We start from the raw sequence: 13,923 nt of genomic DNA, 5'->3' as shown, positions 1-13,923 counted from the left end.
GCGCGCGTCTCAGTGATAGATAGGTGTGCGCGTGTCTCAGTGATAGATAGGTGTGCCCGTGTCTCAGAGATAGATAGGTGTGCGCGTGTCTCAGTGATAGATAGGTGTGCGCGTGTCTCAGTGATAGATAGGTGTGCGCGTGTCTCAGTGATAGATAGGTGTGCCCGTGTCTCAGTGATAGATAGGTGTGCGCGTGTCTCAGTGATAGATAGGTGTGCGCGTGTCTCAGTGATAGATAGGTGTGCGCGTGTCTCAGTGATAGATAGGTGTGTGTCTCAGTGATAGATAGGTGTGCGCGTGTCTCAGTGATAGATAGGCGTGCGCGTGTCTCAGTGATAGATAGGTGTGCGTGTGTCTCAGTGATAGATAGGTGTGCGCGTGTCTCAGTGATAGATAGGTGTGCGCGTGTCTCAGTGATAGATAGGTGCGCGCGTGTCTCAGTGATAGATAGGTGTGCGCGTGTCTCAGTGATAGATAGGTGTGCCCGTGTCTCAGTGATAGATAGGTGTGCGCGTGTCTCAGTGATAGATAGGTGTGCCCGTGTCTCAGTGATAGATAGGTGTGCGCGTGTCTCAGTGATAGATAGGTGTGCGCGTGTCTCAGTGATAGATAGGTGTGCGCGTGTCTCAGTGATAGATAGATGTGCCCGTGTCTCAGTGATAGATAGGTGTGCTCGTGTCTCAGTGATAGATAGGTGCGCGCGTGTCTCAGTGATAGATAGGTGTGAGCGTGTCTCAGTGATAGATAGGTGTGCGCGTGTCTCAGTGATAGATAGGCGCGTGTCTCAGTGATAGATAGGTGTGCGCGTGTCTCAGTGATAGATAGGCGCGTGTCTCAGTGATAGATAGGTGTGCCCGTGTCTCAGAGATAGATAGGTGTGCCCGTGTCTCAGTGATAGATAGGTGTGCCCGTGTCTCAGTGATAGATAGGTGTGCGCGTGTCTCAGTGATAGATAGGCGTGCCCGTGTCTCAGTGATAGATAGGTGTGCCCGTGTCTCAGAGATAGATAGGTGCGCGCGTGTCTCAGTGATAGATAGGTGTGCCCGTGTCTCAGAGATAGATAGGTGTGCGCGTGTCTCAGTGATAGATAGGTGTGCGCGTGTCTCAGTGATAGATAGGTGCGCGCGTGTCTCAGTGATAGATAGGTGTGCGCGTGTCTCAGTGATAGATAGGTGTGCCCGTGTCTCAGTGATAGATAGGTGTGCGCGTGTCTCAGTGATAGATAGGTGTGCCCGTGTCTCAGTGATAGATAGGTGTGCGCGTGTCTCAGTGATAGATAGGTGTGCGCGTGTCTCAGTGATAGATAGGTGTGCGCGTGTCTCAGTGATAGATAGATGTGCCCGTGTCTCAGTGATAGATAGGTGTGCTCGTGTCTCAGTGATAGATAGGTGCGCGCGTGTCTCAGTGATAGATAGGTGTGAGCGTGTCTCAGTGATAGATAGGTGTGCGCGTGTCTCAGTGATAGATAGGCGCGTGTCTCAGTGATAGATAGGTGTGCGCGTGTCTCAGTGATAGATAGGCGCGTGTCTCAGTGATAGATAGGTGTGCCCGTGTCTCAGAGATAGATAGGTGTGCCCGTGTCTCAGTGATAGATAGGTGTGCCCGTGTCTCAGTGATAGATAGGTGTGCGCGTGTCTCAGTGATAGATAGGCGTGCCCGTGTCTCAGTGATAGATAGGTGTGCCCGTGTCTCAGAGATAGATAGGTGCGCGCGTGTCTCAGTGATAGATAGGTGTGCCCGTGTCTCAGAGATAGATAGGTGTGCGCGTGTCTCAGTGATAGATAGGTGTGCGCGTGTCTCAGTGATAGATGGGTGTGCGCGTGTCTCAGTGATAGATAGGCGTGCGCGCGTGTCTCAGTGATAGATAGGTGTGCCCGTGTCTCAGTGATAGATAGGCGTGCGCGTGTCTCAGTGATAGATAGGCGTGCGCGCGTCTCAGTGATAGATAGGTGTGCGCGCGTCTCAGTGATAGATAGGTGTGCGCGTGTCTCAGTGATAGATAGGTGTGCCCGTGTCTCAGAGATAGATAGGTGTGCGCGTGTCTCAGTGATAGATAGGTGTGCGCGTGTCTCAGTGATAGATAGGTGTGCGCGTGTCTCAGTGATAGATAGGTGTGCCCGTGTCTCAGTGATAGATAGGTGTGCGCGTGTCTCAGTGATAGATAGGTGTGCGCGTGTCTCAGTGATAGATAGGTGTGCGCGTGTCTCAGTGATAGATAGGTGTGTGTCTCAGTGATAGATAGGTGTGCGCGTGTCTCAGTGATAGATAGGCGTGCGCGTGTCTCAGTGATAGATAGGTGTGCGTGTGTCTCAGTGATAGATAGGTGTGCGCGTGTCTCAGTGATAGATAGGTGTGCGCGTGTCTCAGTGATAGATAGGTGCGCGCGTGTCTCAGTGATAGATAGGTGTGCGCGTGTCTCAGTGATAGATAGGTGTGCCCGTGTCTCAGTGATAGATAGGTGTGCGCGTGTCTCAGTGATAGATAGGTGTGCCCGTGTCTCAGTGATAGATAGGTGTGCGCGTGTCTCAGTGATAGATAGGTGTGCGCGTGTCTCAGTGATAGATAGGTGTGCGCGTGTCTCAGTGATAGATAGATGTGCCCGTGTCTCAGTGATAGATAGGTGTGCTCGTGTCTCAGTGATAGATAGGTGCGCGCGTGTCTCAGTGATAGATAGGTGTGAGCGTGTCTCAGTGATAGATAGGTGTGCGCGTGTCTCAGTGATAGATAGGCGCGTGTCTCAGTGATAGATAGGTGTGCGCGTGTCTCAGTGATAGATAGGCGCGTGTCTCAGTGATAGATAGGTGTGCCCGTGTCTCAGAGATAGATAGGTGTGCCCGTGTCTCAGTGATAGATAGGTGTGCCCGTGTCTCAGTGATAGATAGGTGTGCGCGTGTCTCAGTGATAGATAGGCGTGCCCGTGTCTCAGTGATAGATAGGTGTGCCCGTGTCTCAGAGATAGATAGGTGCGCGCGTGTCTCAGTGATAGATAGGTGTGCCCGTGTCTCAGAGATAGATAGGTGTGCGCGTGTCTCAGTGATAGATAGGTGTGCCCGTGTCTCAGTGATAGATAGGCGTGCGCGTGTCTCAGTGATAGATAGGCGTGCGCGTGTCTCAGTGATAGATAGGCGTGCGCGTGTCTCAGTGATAGATAGGTGTGCCCGTGTCACAGTGATAGATAGGTGTGCGCGTGTCTCAGTGATAGATAGGCGTGCGCGTGTCTCAGTGATAGATAGGTGTGCGCGTGTCTCAGTGATAGATAGGCGTGCCCGTGTCACAGTGATAGATAGGTGTGCGCGTGTCTCAGTGATAGATAGGTGTGCGCGTGTCTCAGTGATAGATAGGTGTGCGCGTGTCTCAGTGATAGATAGGCGCGTGTCTCAGTGATAGATAGGTGTGCGCGTGTCTCAGTGATAGATAGGCGCGTGTCTCAGTGATAGATAGGTGTGCCCGTGTCTCATTGATAGATAGGTGTGCCCGTGTCTCAGTGATAGATAGGTGTGCCCGTGTCTCAGTGATAGATAGGTGTGCGCGTGTCTCAGTGATAGATAGGTGTGCGCGTGTCTCAGTGATAGGTGTGCTCGTGTCTCAGTGATAGATAGGTGTGCGCGTGTCTCAGTGATAGATAGGCGCGTGTCTCAGTGATAGATAGGTGTGCCCGTGTCTCAGTGATAGATAGGTGTGCCCGTGTCTCAGTGATAGATAGGTGTGCCCGTGTCTCAGTGATAGATAGGTGTGCGCGTGTCTCAGTGATAGATAGATGTGCCCGTGTCTCAGTGATAGATAGGTGTGCCCGTGTCTCAGTGATAGATAGGTGCGCGCGTGTCTCAGTGATAGATAGGTGTGAGCGTGTCTCAGTGATAGATAGGTGTGCGCGTGTCTCAGTGACAGATAGGCGCGTGTCTCAGTGATAGATAGGTGTGCCCGTGTCTCAGTGATAGATAGGTGTGCCCGTGTCTCAGTGATAGATAGGTGTGCCCGTGTCTCAGTGATAGATAGGTGTGCGCGTGTCTCAGTGATTGATAGGTGTGCGCGTGTCTCAGTGATAGATAGGTGTGCGCGTGTCTCAGTGATAGATAGATGTGCCCGTGTCTCAGTGATAGATAGGTGTGCTCGTGTCTCAGTGATAGATAGGTGCGCGCGTGTCTCAGTGATAGATAGGTGTGAGCGTGTCTCAGTGATAGATAGGTGTGCGCGTGTCTCAGTGATAGATAGGCGCGTGTCTCAGTGATAGATAGGTGTGCCCGTGTCTCAGTGATAGATAGGTGTGCCCGTGTCTCAGTGATAGATAGGTGTGCCCGTGTCTCAGTGATAGATAGGTGTGCGCGTGTCTCAGTGATTGATAGGTGTGCGCGTGTCTCAGTGATAGATAGGTGTGCGCGTGTCTCAGTGATAGATAGGTGTGCGCGTGTCTCAGTGATAGATAGGTGTGCTCGTGTCTCAGTGATAGATAGGTGTGCGCGTGTCTCAGTGATAGATAGGTGTGCGCGTGTCTCAGTGATAGATAGGTGTGCCCGTGTCTCAGTGATAGATAGGTGTGCGCGCGTGTCTCAGTGATAGATAGGTGTGCCCGTGTCTCAGTGATAGATAGGTGTGCCCGTGTCTCAGTGATAGATAGGTGTGCCCCTGTCTCAGTGATAGATAGGTGCGCGCGTGTCTCAGTGATAGATAGGTGTGCGCGCGTGTCTCAGTGATAGATAGGTGTGTGCGTGTCTCAGTGATAGATAGGTGTGCGCGTGTCTCAGTGATAGATAGGTGTGCGCGTGTCTCAGTGATAGATAGGTGTGCGCGTGTCTCAGTGATAGATAGGCGTGCTCGTGTCTCAGAGATAGATAGGCGTGCGCGTGTCTCAGTGATAGATAGGCGTGCCCGTGTCTCAGTGATAGATAGGTGCGCCCGTGTCTCAGTGATAGATAGGTGTGCGCGTGTCTCAGTGATAGATAGGTGTGCCCGTGTCTCAGTGATAGATAGGTGTGCGCGTGTCTCAGTGATAGATAGGTGTGCCCGTGTCTCAGTGATAGATAGGTGTGCGCGTGTCTCAGTGATAGATAGGTGTGCCCGTGTCTCAGTGATAGATAGGCGTGCCCGTGTCTCAGTGATAGATAGGTGCGCCCGTGTCTCAGTGATAGATAGGTGTGCGCGTGTCTCAGTGATAGATAGGTGTGCCCGTGTCTCAGTGATAGATAGGTGTGCGCGTGTCTCAGTGATAGATAGGTGTGCCCGTGTCTCAGTGATAGATAGGTGTGCCCGTGTCTCAGTGATGGATAGGTGTGCGCGTGTCTCAGTGATAGATAGGTGTGCGCGTGTCTCAGTGATAGATAGGTGTGCGCGTGTCTCAGTGATAGATAGGTGTGCGCGTGTCTCAGTGATAGATAGGTGTGCGCGTATCTCAGTGATAGATAGGTGTGCCCGTGTCTCAGTGATGGATAGGTGTGCGCGTGTCTCAGTGATAGATAGGTGTGCGCGTGTCTCAGTGATAGATAGGTGTGCGCGTGTCTCAGTGATAGATAGGTGTGCGTGTGTCTCAGTGATAGATAGGTGTGTGTCTCATGTTGTCACTTACTCTGTGCCCTCCCAGGCCTCGCCCTCGTGCCCCCAGCTCTCCTCCTGCCCACGCGTCATGTATCCTTGGTTCTCCAGGTTCCGGATCAGCAGGTTGTGCATTGCAAGCTCCTGCGGGGCCTGAAGTAGCTGCTCAAACAGGCGCAGGGAGGCCAGACTTATCTGAGTGACAGATAGCTGTGTGTGTTATACTGACTGACAGCTGTGCTTATGACCCTATGACAGACAGCTGTGTGAATGTGACAGTCAGCTATGTGTGTCACACTGACAGATAGCTATGTGTGTCTCTGCAGCAGTAGTGTGTGTCTCACCTCATCAGATAGATGGTTGCACCTCTGGATAAGTTGAGCTCTGAGCTGTGGCCCCTGCAGAGCGTCGCTCCTCCTCTCAGGGGCCCTCTCCTCGCCCAGCAGGAAGATCAGTAGGCGGCGCAGCAGAGGAGGAGCTGTGACCCGCTGGAGCAGTGCAGTGAGGAGAGCAGTGCTGCGCAGGATACTCAGCTCTGAGCTGCAGGCAGAGGAGGCAAACTCAGCTGTGTCACTGCACCTCCACTCTGCTATTCCAGCGCTAATCTCCACACACACAGCTCTCTCACTGCACCTCCACTCTGCTATTCCAACGCTGACCTCCCCCCCACACACACACCTATCTCACTGCACCTCCACTCTGCTATTCCAACGCTGCCCCCCCCCACACTCACACAGCTCTCTCACTGCACCTCCACTCTGCTATTCCAACGCTGCCCCCCCCCACACACACACAGCTCTCTCACTGCACCTCCACTCTGCTATTCCAACGCTGCCCCCCCCCACACACACACAGCTCTCTCACTACACCTCCACTCTGCTATTCCAACGCTGCCCCCCCCCCACACACACACAGCTCTCTCACTACACCTCCACTCTACTATTCCAACGCTGCCCCCCCCCCCACACACACACAGCTCTCTCACTGCACCTCCACTCTGCTATTCCAACGCTGCCCCCCCACACACACACAGCTCTCTCACTGCACCTCCACTCTACTATTCCAACGCTGCCCCCCCCCCACACACACACAGCTCTCTCACTGCACCTCCACTCTACTATTCCAACGCTGCCCCCCCCCCCACACACACACAGCTCTCTCACTGCACCTCCACTCTACTATTCCAACGCTGTCCCCCCCACACACACAGCTCTCTCACTGCACCTCCACTCTGCTATTCCAACGCTGCACCCCCACACACACACAGCTCTCTCACTGCACCTCCACTCTGCTATTCCAACGCTGCCCCCCCCCCACACACACACAGCTCTCTCACTGCACCTCCACTCTGCTATTCCAACGCTGCCCCCCCCCCCACACACACACAGCTCCCTCACTGCACCTCCACTCTACTATTCCAACGCTGCCCCCCCCACACACACACAGCTCTCTCACTGCACCTCCACTCTACTATTCCAACGCTGCCCCCCCCCCACACACACACAGCTCTCTCACTACATCTCCACTCTGCTATTCCAACGCTGCCCCCCCCCACACACACACAGCTCTCTCACTGCACCTCCACTCTGCTATTCCAACGCTGCCCCCCCACACACACACAGCTCTCTCACTGCACCTCCACTCTGCTATTCCAACGCTGCCCCCCCCCCCCACACACACACAGCTCTCTCACTACACCTCCACTCTGCTATTCCAACGCTGCCCCCCCCACACACACACAGCTCTCTCACTACACCTCCACTCTACTATTCCAACGCTGCCCCCCCCCACACACACACAGCTCTCTCACTGCACCTCCACTCTGCTATTCCAACGCTGCCCCCCCACACACACACAGCTCTCTCACTGCACCTCCACTCTACTATTCCAACGCTGCCCCCCCCACACACAGCTCTCTCACTGCACCTCCACTCTACTATTCCAACGCTGCCCCCCCCCACACACACACAGCTCTCTCACTGCACCTCCACTCTACTATTCCAACGCTGCCCCCCCCACACACACACAGCTCTCTCACTGCACCTCCACTCTACTATTCCAACGCTGCCCCCCCCACACACACACAGCTCTCTCACTGCACCTCCACTCTACTATTCCAACGCTGTCCCCCCCACACACACAGCTCTCTCACTACACCACCACTCTGCTATTCCAACGCTGCACCCCCACACACACACAGCTCTCTCACTGCACCTCCACTCTGCTATTCCAACGCTGCCCCCCCCCCACACACACACAGCTCTCTCACTGCACCTCCACTCTGCTATTCCAACGCTGCCCCCCCCACACACACACAGCTCCCTCACTGCACCTCCACTCTACTATTCCAACGCTGCCCCCCCCACACACACACAGCTCTCTCACTGCACCTCCACTCTACTATTCCAACGCTGCCCCCCCCCCACACACACACAGCTCTCTCACTGCATCTCCACTCTGCTATTCCAACGCTGCCCCCCCCCACACACACACAGCTCTCTCACTGCACCTCCACTCTGCTATTCCAACGCTGCCCCCCCCCACACACACAGCTCTCTCACTGCACCTCCACTCTACTATTCCAACGCTGCCCCCCCCCACACACACACAGCTCTCTCACTGCACCTCCACTCTGCTATTCCAACGCTGCCCCCCCCCACACACACACAGCTCTCTCACTGCACCTCCACTCTGCTATTCCAACGCTGCCCCCCCCACACACACACAGCTCTCTCACTGCACCTCCACTCTGCTATTCCAACGCTGCCCCCCCCCACACACACAACAATCTCACTACACCTCCACTCTGCTATTCCAACGCTGCTCCCCCCCACACACACACAGCTCTCTCACTGCACCTCCACTCTACTATTCCAACGCTGCCCCCCCCCACACACACACAGCTCTCTCACTGCACCTCCACTCTACTATTCCAATGCTGCCCCCCCCCCACACACACACAGCTCTCTCACTGCACCTCCACTCTACTATTCCAACGCTGCCCCCCCCACACACACACAGCTCTCTCACTGCACCTCCACTCTGCTATTCCAACGCTGCCCCCCCCCACACACACACAGCTCTCTCACTGCACCTCCACTCTGCTATTCCAACGCTGCCCCCCCCCCACACACACACAGCTCTCTCACTGCACCTCCACTCTGCTATTCCAACGCTGCCCCCCCCCACACACACACAGCTCTCTCACTGCACCTCCACTCTACTATTCCAACGCTGCCCCCCCCACACACACACAGCTCTCTCACTGCACCTCCACTCTACTATTCCAACGCTGCCCCCCCCCCCACACACACAGCTCTCTCACTGCACCTCCACTCTGCTATTCCAATGCTGCCCCCCCCCACACACACACAGCTCTCTCACTGCACCTCCACTCTGCTATTCCAATGCTGCCCCCCCCCCACACACACACAGCTCTCTCACTGCACCTCCACTCTGCTATTCCAACGCTGCCCCCCCCACACACACACACAACTATCTCACTACACCTCCACTCTGCTATTCCAACGCTGCTCCCCCCCGCACACACAGAGAGCTCTCGCACTACACCTCCACTCTGCTATTCTAGTGATAATCTCCAACCAGCTCTCCCACTACACTCCCACATTTCTATACCAGCGCTGACCCCCACACACAGCTCTCACTGCACCTCCACTCTCCTGTTCCAGTCGTCACACACACACACACACACACACACACACACACACACACACACACACACACACACACACACACACCTCTCACTGCACCTCCACTCTCCTGTTCCAGTCGTCACACACACACACACAGACACACACACACACACTCCCACTACACTCCCACATTTCTATACCAGCGCTGACCCCCACACACACAGCTCTCCCTGCACCTCCACTCTCCTGTTCCAGTCGTAACACACACACTCACACACACACACACACACACACACAGCTCTCCCACTACACTCCCACTATTCTATACCAGCGCTGACCCCCACACACAGCTCTCACTGCACCTCCACTCTCCTGTTCCAGTGTCGTCGTCCACACACACACACACACACACACACACACACACACCTCTCTCATCGCACCTCCACTGTGCTATTCCAATGCTGCCCACCCCCCCCCCCACACACACAGCTATCTCACTTCACCTCCACTCTGCTATTCCAATTCTGCCCCCCCCCCCCACACACACACACACAGAGCTCTCTCACTGCACCTTCATTTTGCTATTCCAATTCTGACACACACACGCACACGGAGAGCTCTCTCACTACACCACCACTTTGCTATTCTAGTGATAATCTGCACACACACACACACACACACACACCTCTCTCACTGCACTCCCACTATTCTATTCCAGTGCTGACCTCACTCACACACACACACAGCTCTCTCATTGTACTTTCACTCTGCTATTCCAGTGCTGACCCGCCCCCCACACGCACAGCTCTCTCATTGCACCTACACTCTGCTATTCCAGTGCTGACCCGCCCCCACACACACAGCTCTCTCATTGCACCTACACTCTGCTATTCCAGTGCTGACCCGCCCCCACACACACAGCTCTCATTGCACCTACACTCTGCTATTCCAGTGCTGACCCGCCCCCCACACACACAGCTCTCTCATTGCACCTACACTCTGCTATTCCAATTCTGCCCCCCTCCCAAACACACACATACCTCTCACTGTACCGTCACCCAGCTATCCCAGTGCTGACCCCCACACACACAGCTCGCTCACTGTCCCACCACGCCCTGCTGTTCCTGCACACACCGACACTTACACCTGCAGTAGCTCAGGTTGTAGTGTTCTGCGCAGGTAACCCTCCAATAAGGACTCAGATATCGCCACGGCAACCACCTGTAATATCAGGGCGAGAGATGGCTCAGCGTCTGTGTGTATGTGGAATCCCCCTGCAGTGGGGCTTCAGGGTGCAACAGCAGGGGGCAGTACTGTCAGGTGGGTAATAATGGTGGGGGGCAGTGATGATGTCACAGAGAAGCAGTTTTGTTCGAGGGGTAGTAATGTCGGGTGGGAGCAGTATTGTTGTTAAAGATGGGTAGTAATGTTGGAGGGGAGTAGTAATATCTGAGGTGGCAGTAATGTTGGAGGGGAGTAGTAATATCTGGGGTGGCAGTAATGTTGGAGGGGAGTAGTAAAATCTGGGGTGGCAGTAATGTTGGGGGGAGTAGTAATATCTGGGGTGGCAGTAATGTTGGAGGGGAGTAGTAATATCTGGGGTGGCAGTAATGTTGGAGGAGAGTAGTAATATCTGGGGTGGCAGTAATGTTGGAGGGGAGTAGTAATATCTGGGGTGGCAGTAATGTTGGAGGGGAGTAGTAATATCTGGGGAGGCAGTAATGTTGGAGGGGAGTAGTAATATCTGGGGTGGTAGTAATGTTGGAGGGGAGTAGTAATATCTGGGGTGGCAGTAATGTTGGAGGGGAGTAGTAATATCTGGGGTGGCAGTAATGTTGGAGGGGAGTAGTAATATCTGGGGAGGCAGTAATGTTGGAGGGGAGTAGTAATATCTGGGGTGGTAGTAATGTTGGAGGGGAGTAGTAATATCTGGGGAGGCAGTAATGTTGGAGGGGAGTAGTAATATCTGGGGTGGTAGTAATGTTGGAGGGGAGTAGTAATATCTGAGGTGGCAGTAATGTTGGAGGGGAGTAGTAATATCTGGGGTGGCAGTAATGTTGGAGGGGAGTAGTAATATCTGGGGTGGCAGTAATGTTGGAGGGGAGTAGTAATATCTGGGGAGGCAGTAATGTTGGAGGGGAGTAGTAATATCTGGGGTGGTAGTAATGTTGGAGGGGAGTAGTAATATCTGAGGTGGCAGTAATGTTGGAGGGGAGTAGTAATATCTGAGGTGGCAGTAATGTTGGAGGGGAGTAGTAATATCTGGGGTGGCAGTAATGTTGGAGGGGAGTAGTAATATCTGGGGAGGCAGTAATGTTGGAGGGGAGTAGTAATATCTGGGGTGGCAGTAATGTTGGAGGGGAGTAGTAATATCTGGGGTGGCAGTAATGTTGGAGGGGAGTAGTAATATCTGGGGAGGCAGTAATGTTGGAGGGGAGTAGTAATATCTGGGGAGGCAGTAATGTTGGAGGGGAGTAGTAATATCTGAGGTGGCAGTAATGTTGGAGGGGAGTAGTAATATCTGGGGTGGCAGTAATGTTGGAGGGGAGTAGTAATATCTGGGGTGGCAGTAATGTTGGAGGGGAGTAGTAATATCTGGGGAGGCAGTAATGTTGGAAGGGAGTAGTAATATCTGGGGTGGCAGTAATGTTGGAGGGGAGTAGTAATATCTGGGGTGGCAGTAATGTTGGGGGGAGTAGTAATATCTGGGGTGGCAGTAATGTTGGAGGAGAGTAGTAATATCTGGGGTGGCAGTAATGTTGGAGGGGAGTAGTAATATCTGGGGTGGTAGTAATGTTGGAGGGGAGTAGTAATATCTGGGTTGGCAGTAATGTTGGAGGGGAGTAGTAATATCTGAGGTGGCAGTAATGTTGGAGGGGAGTAGTAATATCTGGGGTGGCAGTAATGTTGGGGGGAGTAGTAATATCGGGTGGCAGTAATGTTGTAGGGGAGTAGTAATATCGGGTGGCAGTAATGTTGGGGGGAGTAGTAATATCGGGTGGCAGTAATGTTGGAGGGGAGTAGTAATATCTGAGGTGGCAGTAATGTTGGAGGGGAGTAGTAATATCTGGGGTGGCAGTAATGTTGGAGGGGAGTAGTAATATCTGGGGTGGCAGTAATGTTGGAGGGGAGTAGTAATATCGGGTGGCAGTAATGTTGGAGGGGAGTAGTAATATCTGAGGTGGCAGTAATTTTGGAGGGGAGTAGTAATATCTGGGGTGGCAGTAATGTTGGAGGGGAGTAGTAATATCTGAGGTGGCAGTAATGTTGGAGGGGAGTAGTAATGGCTGGGTAGGAAGTATTGTTGGAGGGCAGTAGTAATATCTGGGGTGGCAGTAATGTTGGAGGGGAGTAGTAATATCTGGGGTGGCAGTAATGTTGGAGGGGAGTAGTAATATCTGAGGTGGCAGTAATGTTGGAGGGGAGTAGTAATATCTGGGGTGGCAGTAATGTTGGAGGGGAGTAGTAAAATCTGAGGTGGCAGTAATGTTGGAGGGGAGTAGTAATATCTGAGGTGGCAGTAATGTTGGAGGGGAGTAGTAATATCTGGGGTGGCAGTAATGTTGGAGGAGAGTAGTAATATCTGGGGTGGCAGTAATGTTGGAGAGGAGTAGTAATATCTGGGGTGGCAGTAATGTTGGAGGGGAGTAGTAATATCTGGGGTGGCAGTAATGTTGGAGGGGAGTAGTAATATCTGGGGTGGCAGTAATGTTGGAGGGGAGTAGTAATATCTGGGGAGGCAGTAATGTTGGAGGGGAGTAGTAATATTTGAGGTGGCAGTAATGTTGGAGGGGAGTAGTAATATCTGAGGTGGCAGTAATGTTGGAGGGGAGTAGTAATATCTGAGGTGGCAGTAATGTTGAAGGGGAGTAGTAATATCTGGGGTGGCAGTAATGTTGGAGGGGAGTAGTAATATCTGGGGTGGCAGTAATGTTGGAGGGGAGTAGTAATATCTGGGGTGGCAGTAATTTTGGAGGGGAGTAGTAATATCTGGGGTGGCAGTAATGTTGGAGGGGAGTAGTAATATCTGGGGTGGCAGTAATGTTGGAGGGGAGTAGTAATATCTGGGGTGGCAGTAATGTTGGAGGGGAGTAGTAATATCTGGGGAGGCAGTAATGTTGGAGGGGAGTAGTAATATCGGGTGGCAGTAATGTTGGAGGGGAGTAGTAATGGCTGGGGTGGCAGTAATGTTGGGGGGAGTAGTAATATCGGGTGGCAGTAATGTTGGAGGGGAGTAGTAATATCGGGTGGCAGTAATGTTGGGGGGAGTAGTAATATCTGAGGTGGCAGTAATGTTGGAGGGGAGTAGTAATATCTGAGGTGGCAGTAATGTTGGAGGGGAGTAGTAATATCGGGTGGCAGTAATGTTGGAGGGGAGTAGTAATATCGGGTGGCAGTAATGTTGGAGGGAGTAGTAATATCTGGGGTGGCAGTAATGTTGGAGGGGAGTAGTAATATCTGGGGTGGCAGTAATGTTGGAGGGGAGTAGTAATATCTGGGGTGGCAGTAATGTTGGAGGGGAGTAGTAATATCTGGGGTGGCAGTAATGTTGGAGGGGAGTAGTAATATCTGGGGTGGCAGTAATGTTGGAGGGGAGTAGTAATATCTGGGGTGGCAGTAATGTTGGAGGGGAGTAGTAATATCTGGGGTGGCAGTAATGTTGGAGGGGAGTAGTAATATCTGGGGTGGCAGTAATGTTGGAGGAGAGTAGTAATATCTGGGGTGGCAGTAATGTTGGAGGGGA

At 53.1% G+C, this 13,923-nt stretch overlaps 1 protein-coding gene across 1 annotated transcript in view; it reads right to left on the bottom strand.

Annotated features, from left to right (window-relative positions):
* The window catches only part of FHIP2B (FHF complex subunit HOOK interacting protein 2B), a gene marked incomplete at its 3' end in the record, with an annotated part of 113,883 nt that overhangs the window by 36,920 nt on the left and 63,040 nt on the right, over positions 1-13,923 (bottom strand). The window contains exons 9-11 of the mRNA XM_075599140.1: positions 10,324-10,400; positions 5,871-6,066; positions 5,561-5,721 (exon numbers count right to left, since the gene is read on the bottom strand). Coding sequence (XP_075455255.1) covers positions 5,561-5,721; positions 5,871-6,066; positions 10,324-10,400 — 434 coding nt within the window. The remainder of the gene's footprint in view (positions 1-5,560; positions 5,722-5,870; positions 6,067-10,323; positions 10,401-13,923) is intronic.

This window comes from Ascaphus truei, chromosome 5 (genome assembly GCF_040206685.1).
Source record: "Ascaphus truei isolate aAscTru1 chromosome 5, aAscTru1.hap1, whole genome shotgun sequence".
In the NCBI taxonomy this organism is placed as follows: domain Eukaryota; kingdom Metazoa; phylum Chordata; class Amphibia; order Anura; family Ascaphidae; genus Ascaphus; species Ascaphus truei.
This window is presented reverse-complemented; position numbering and strand designations above follow the sequence as displayed.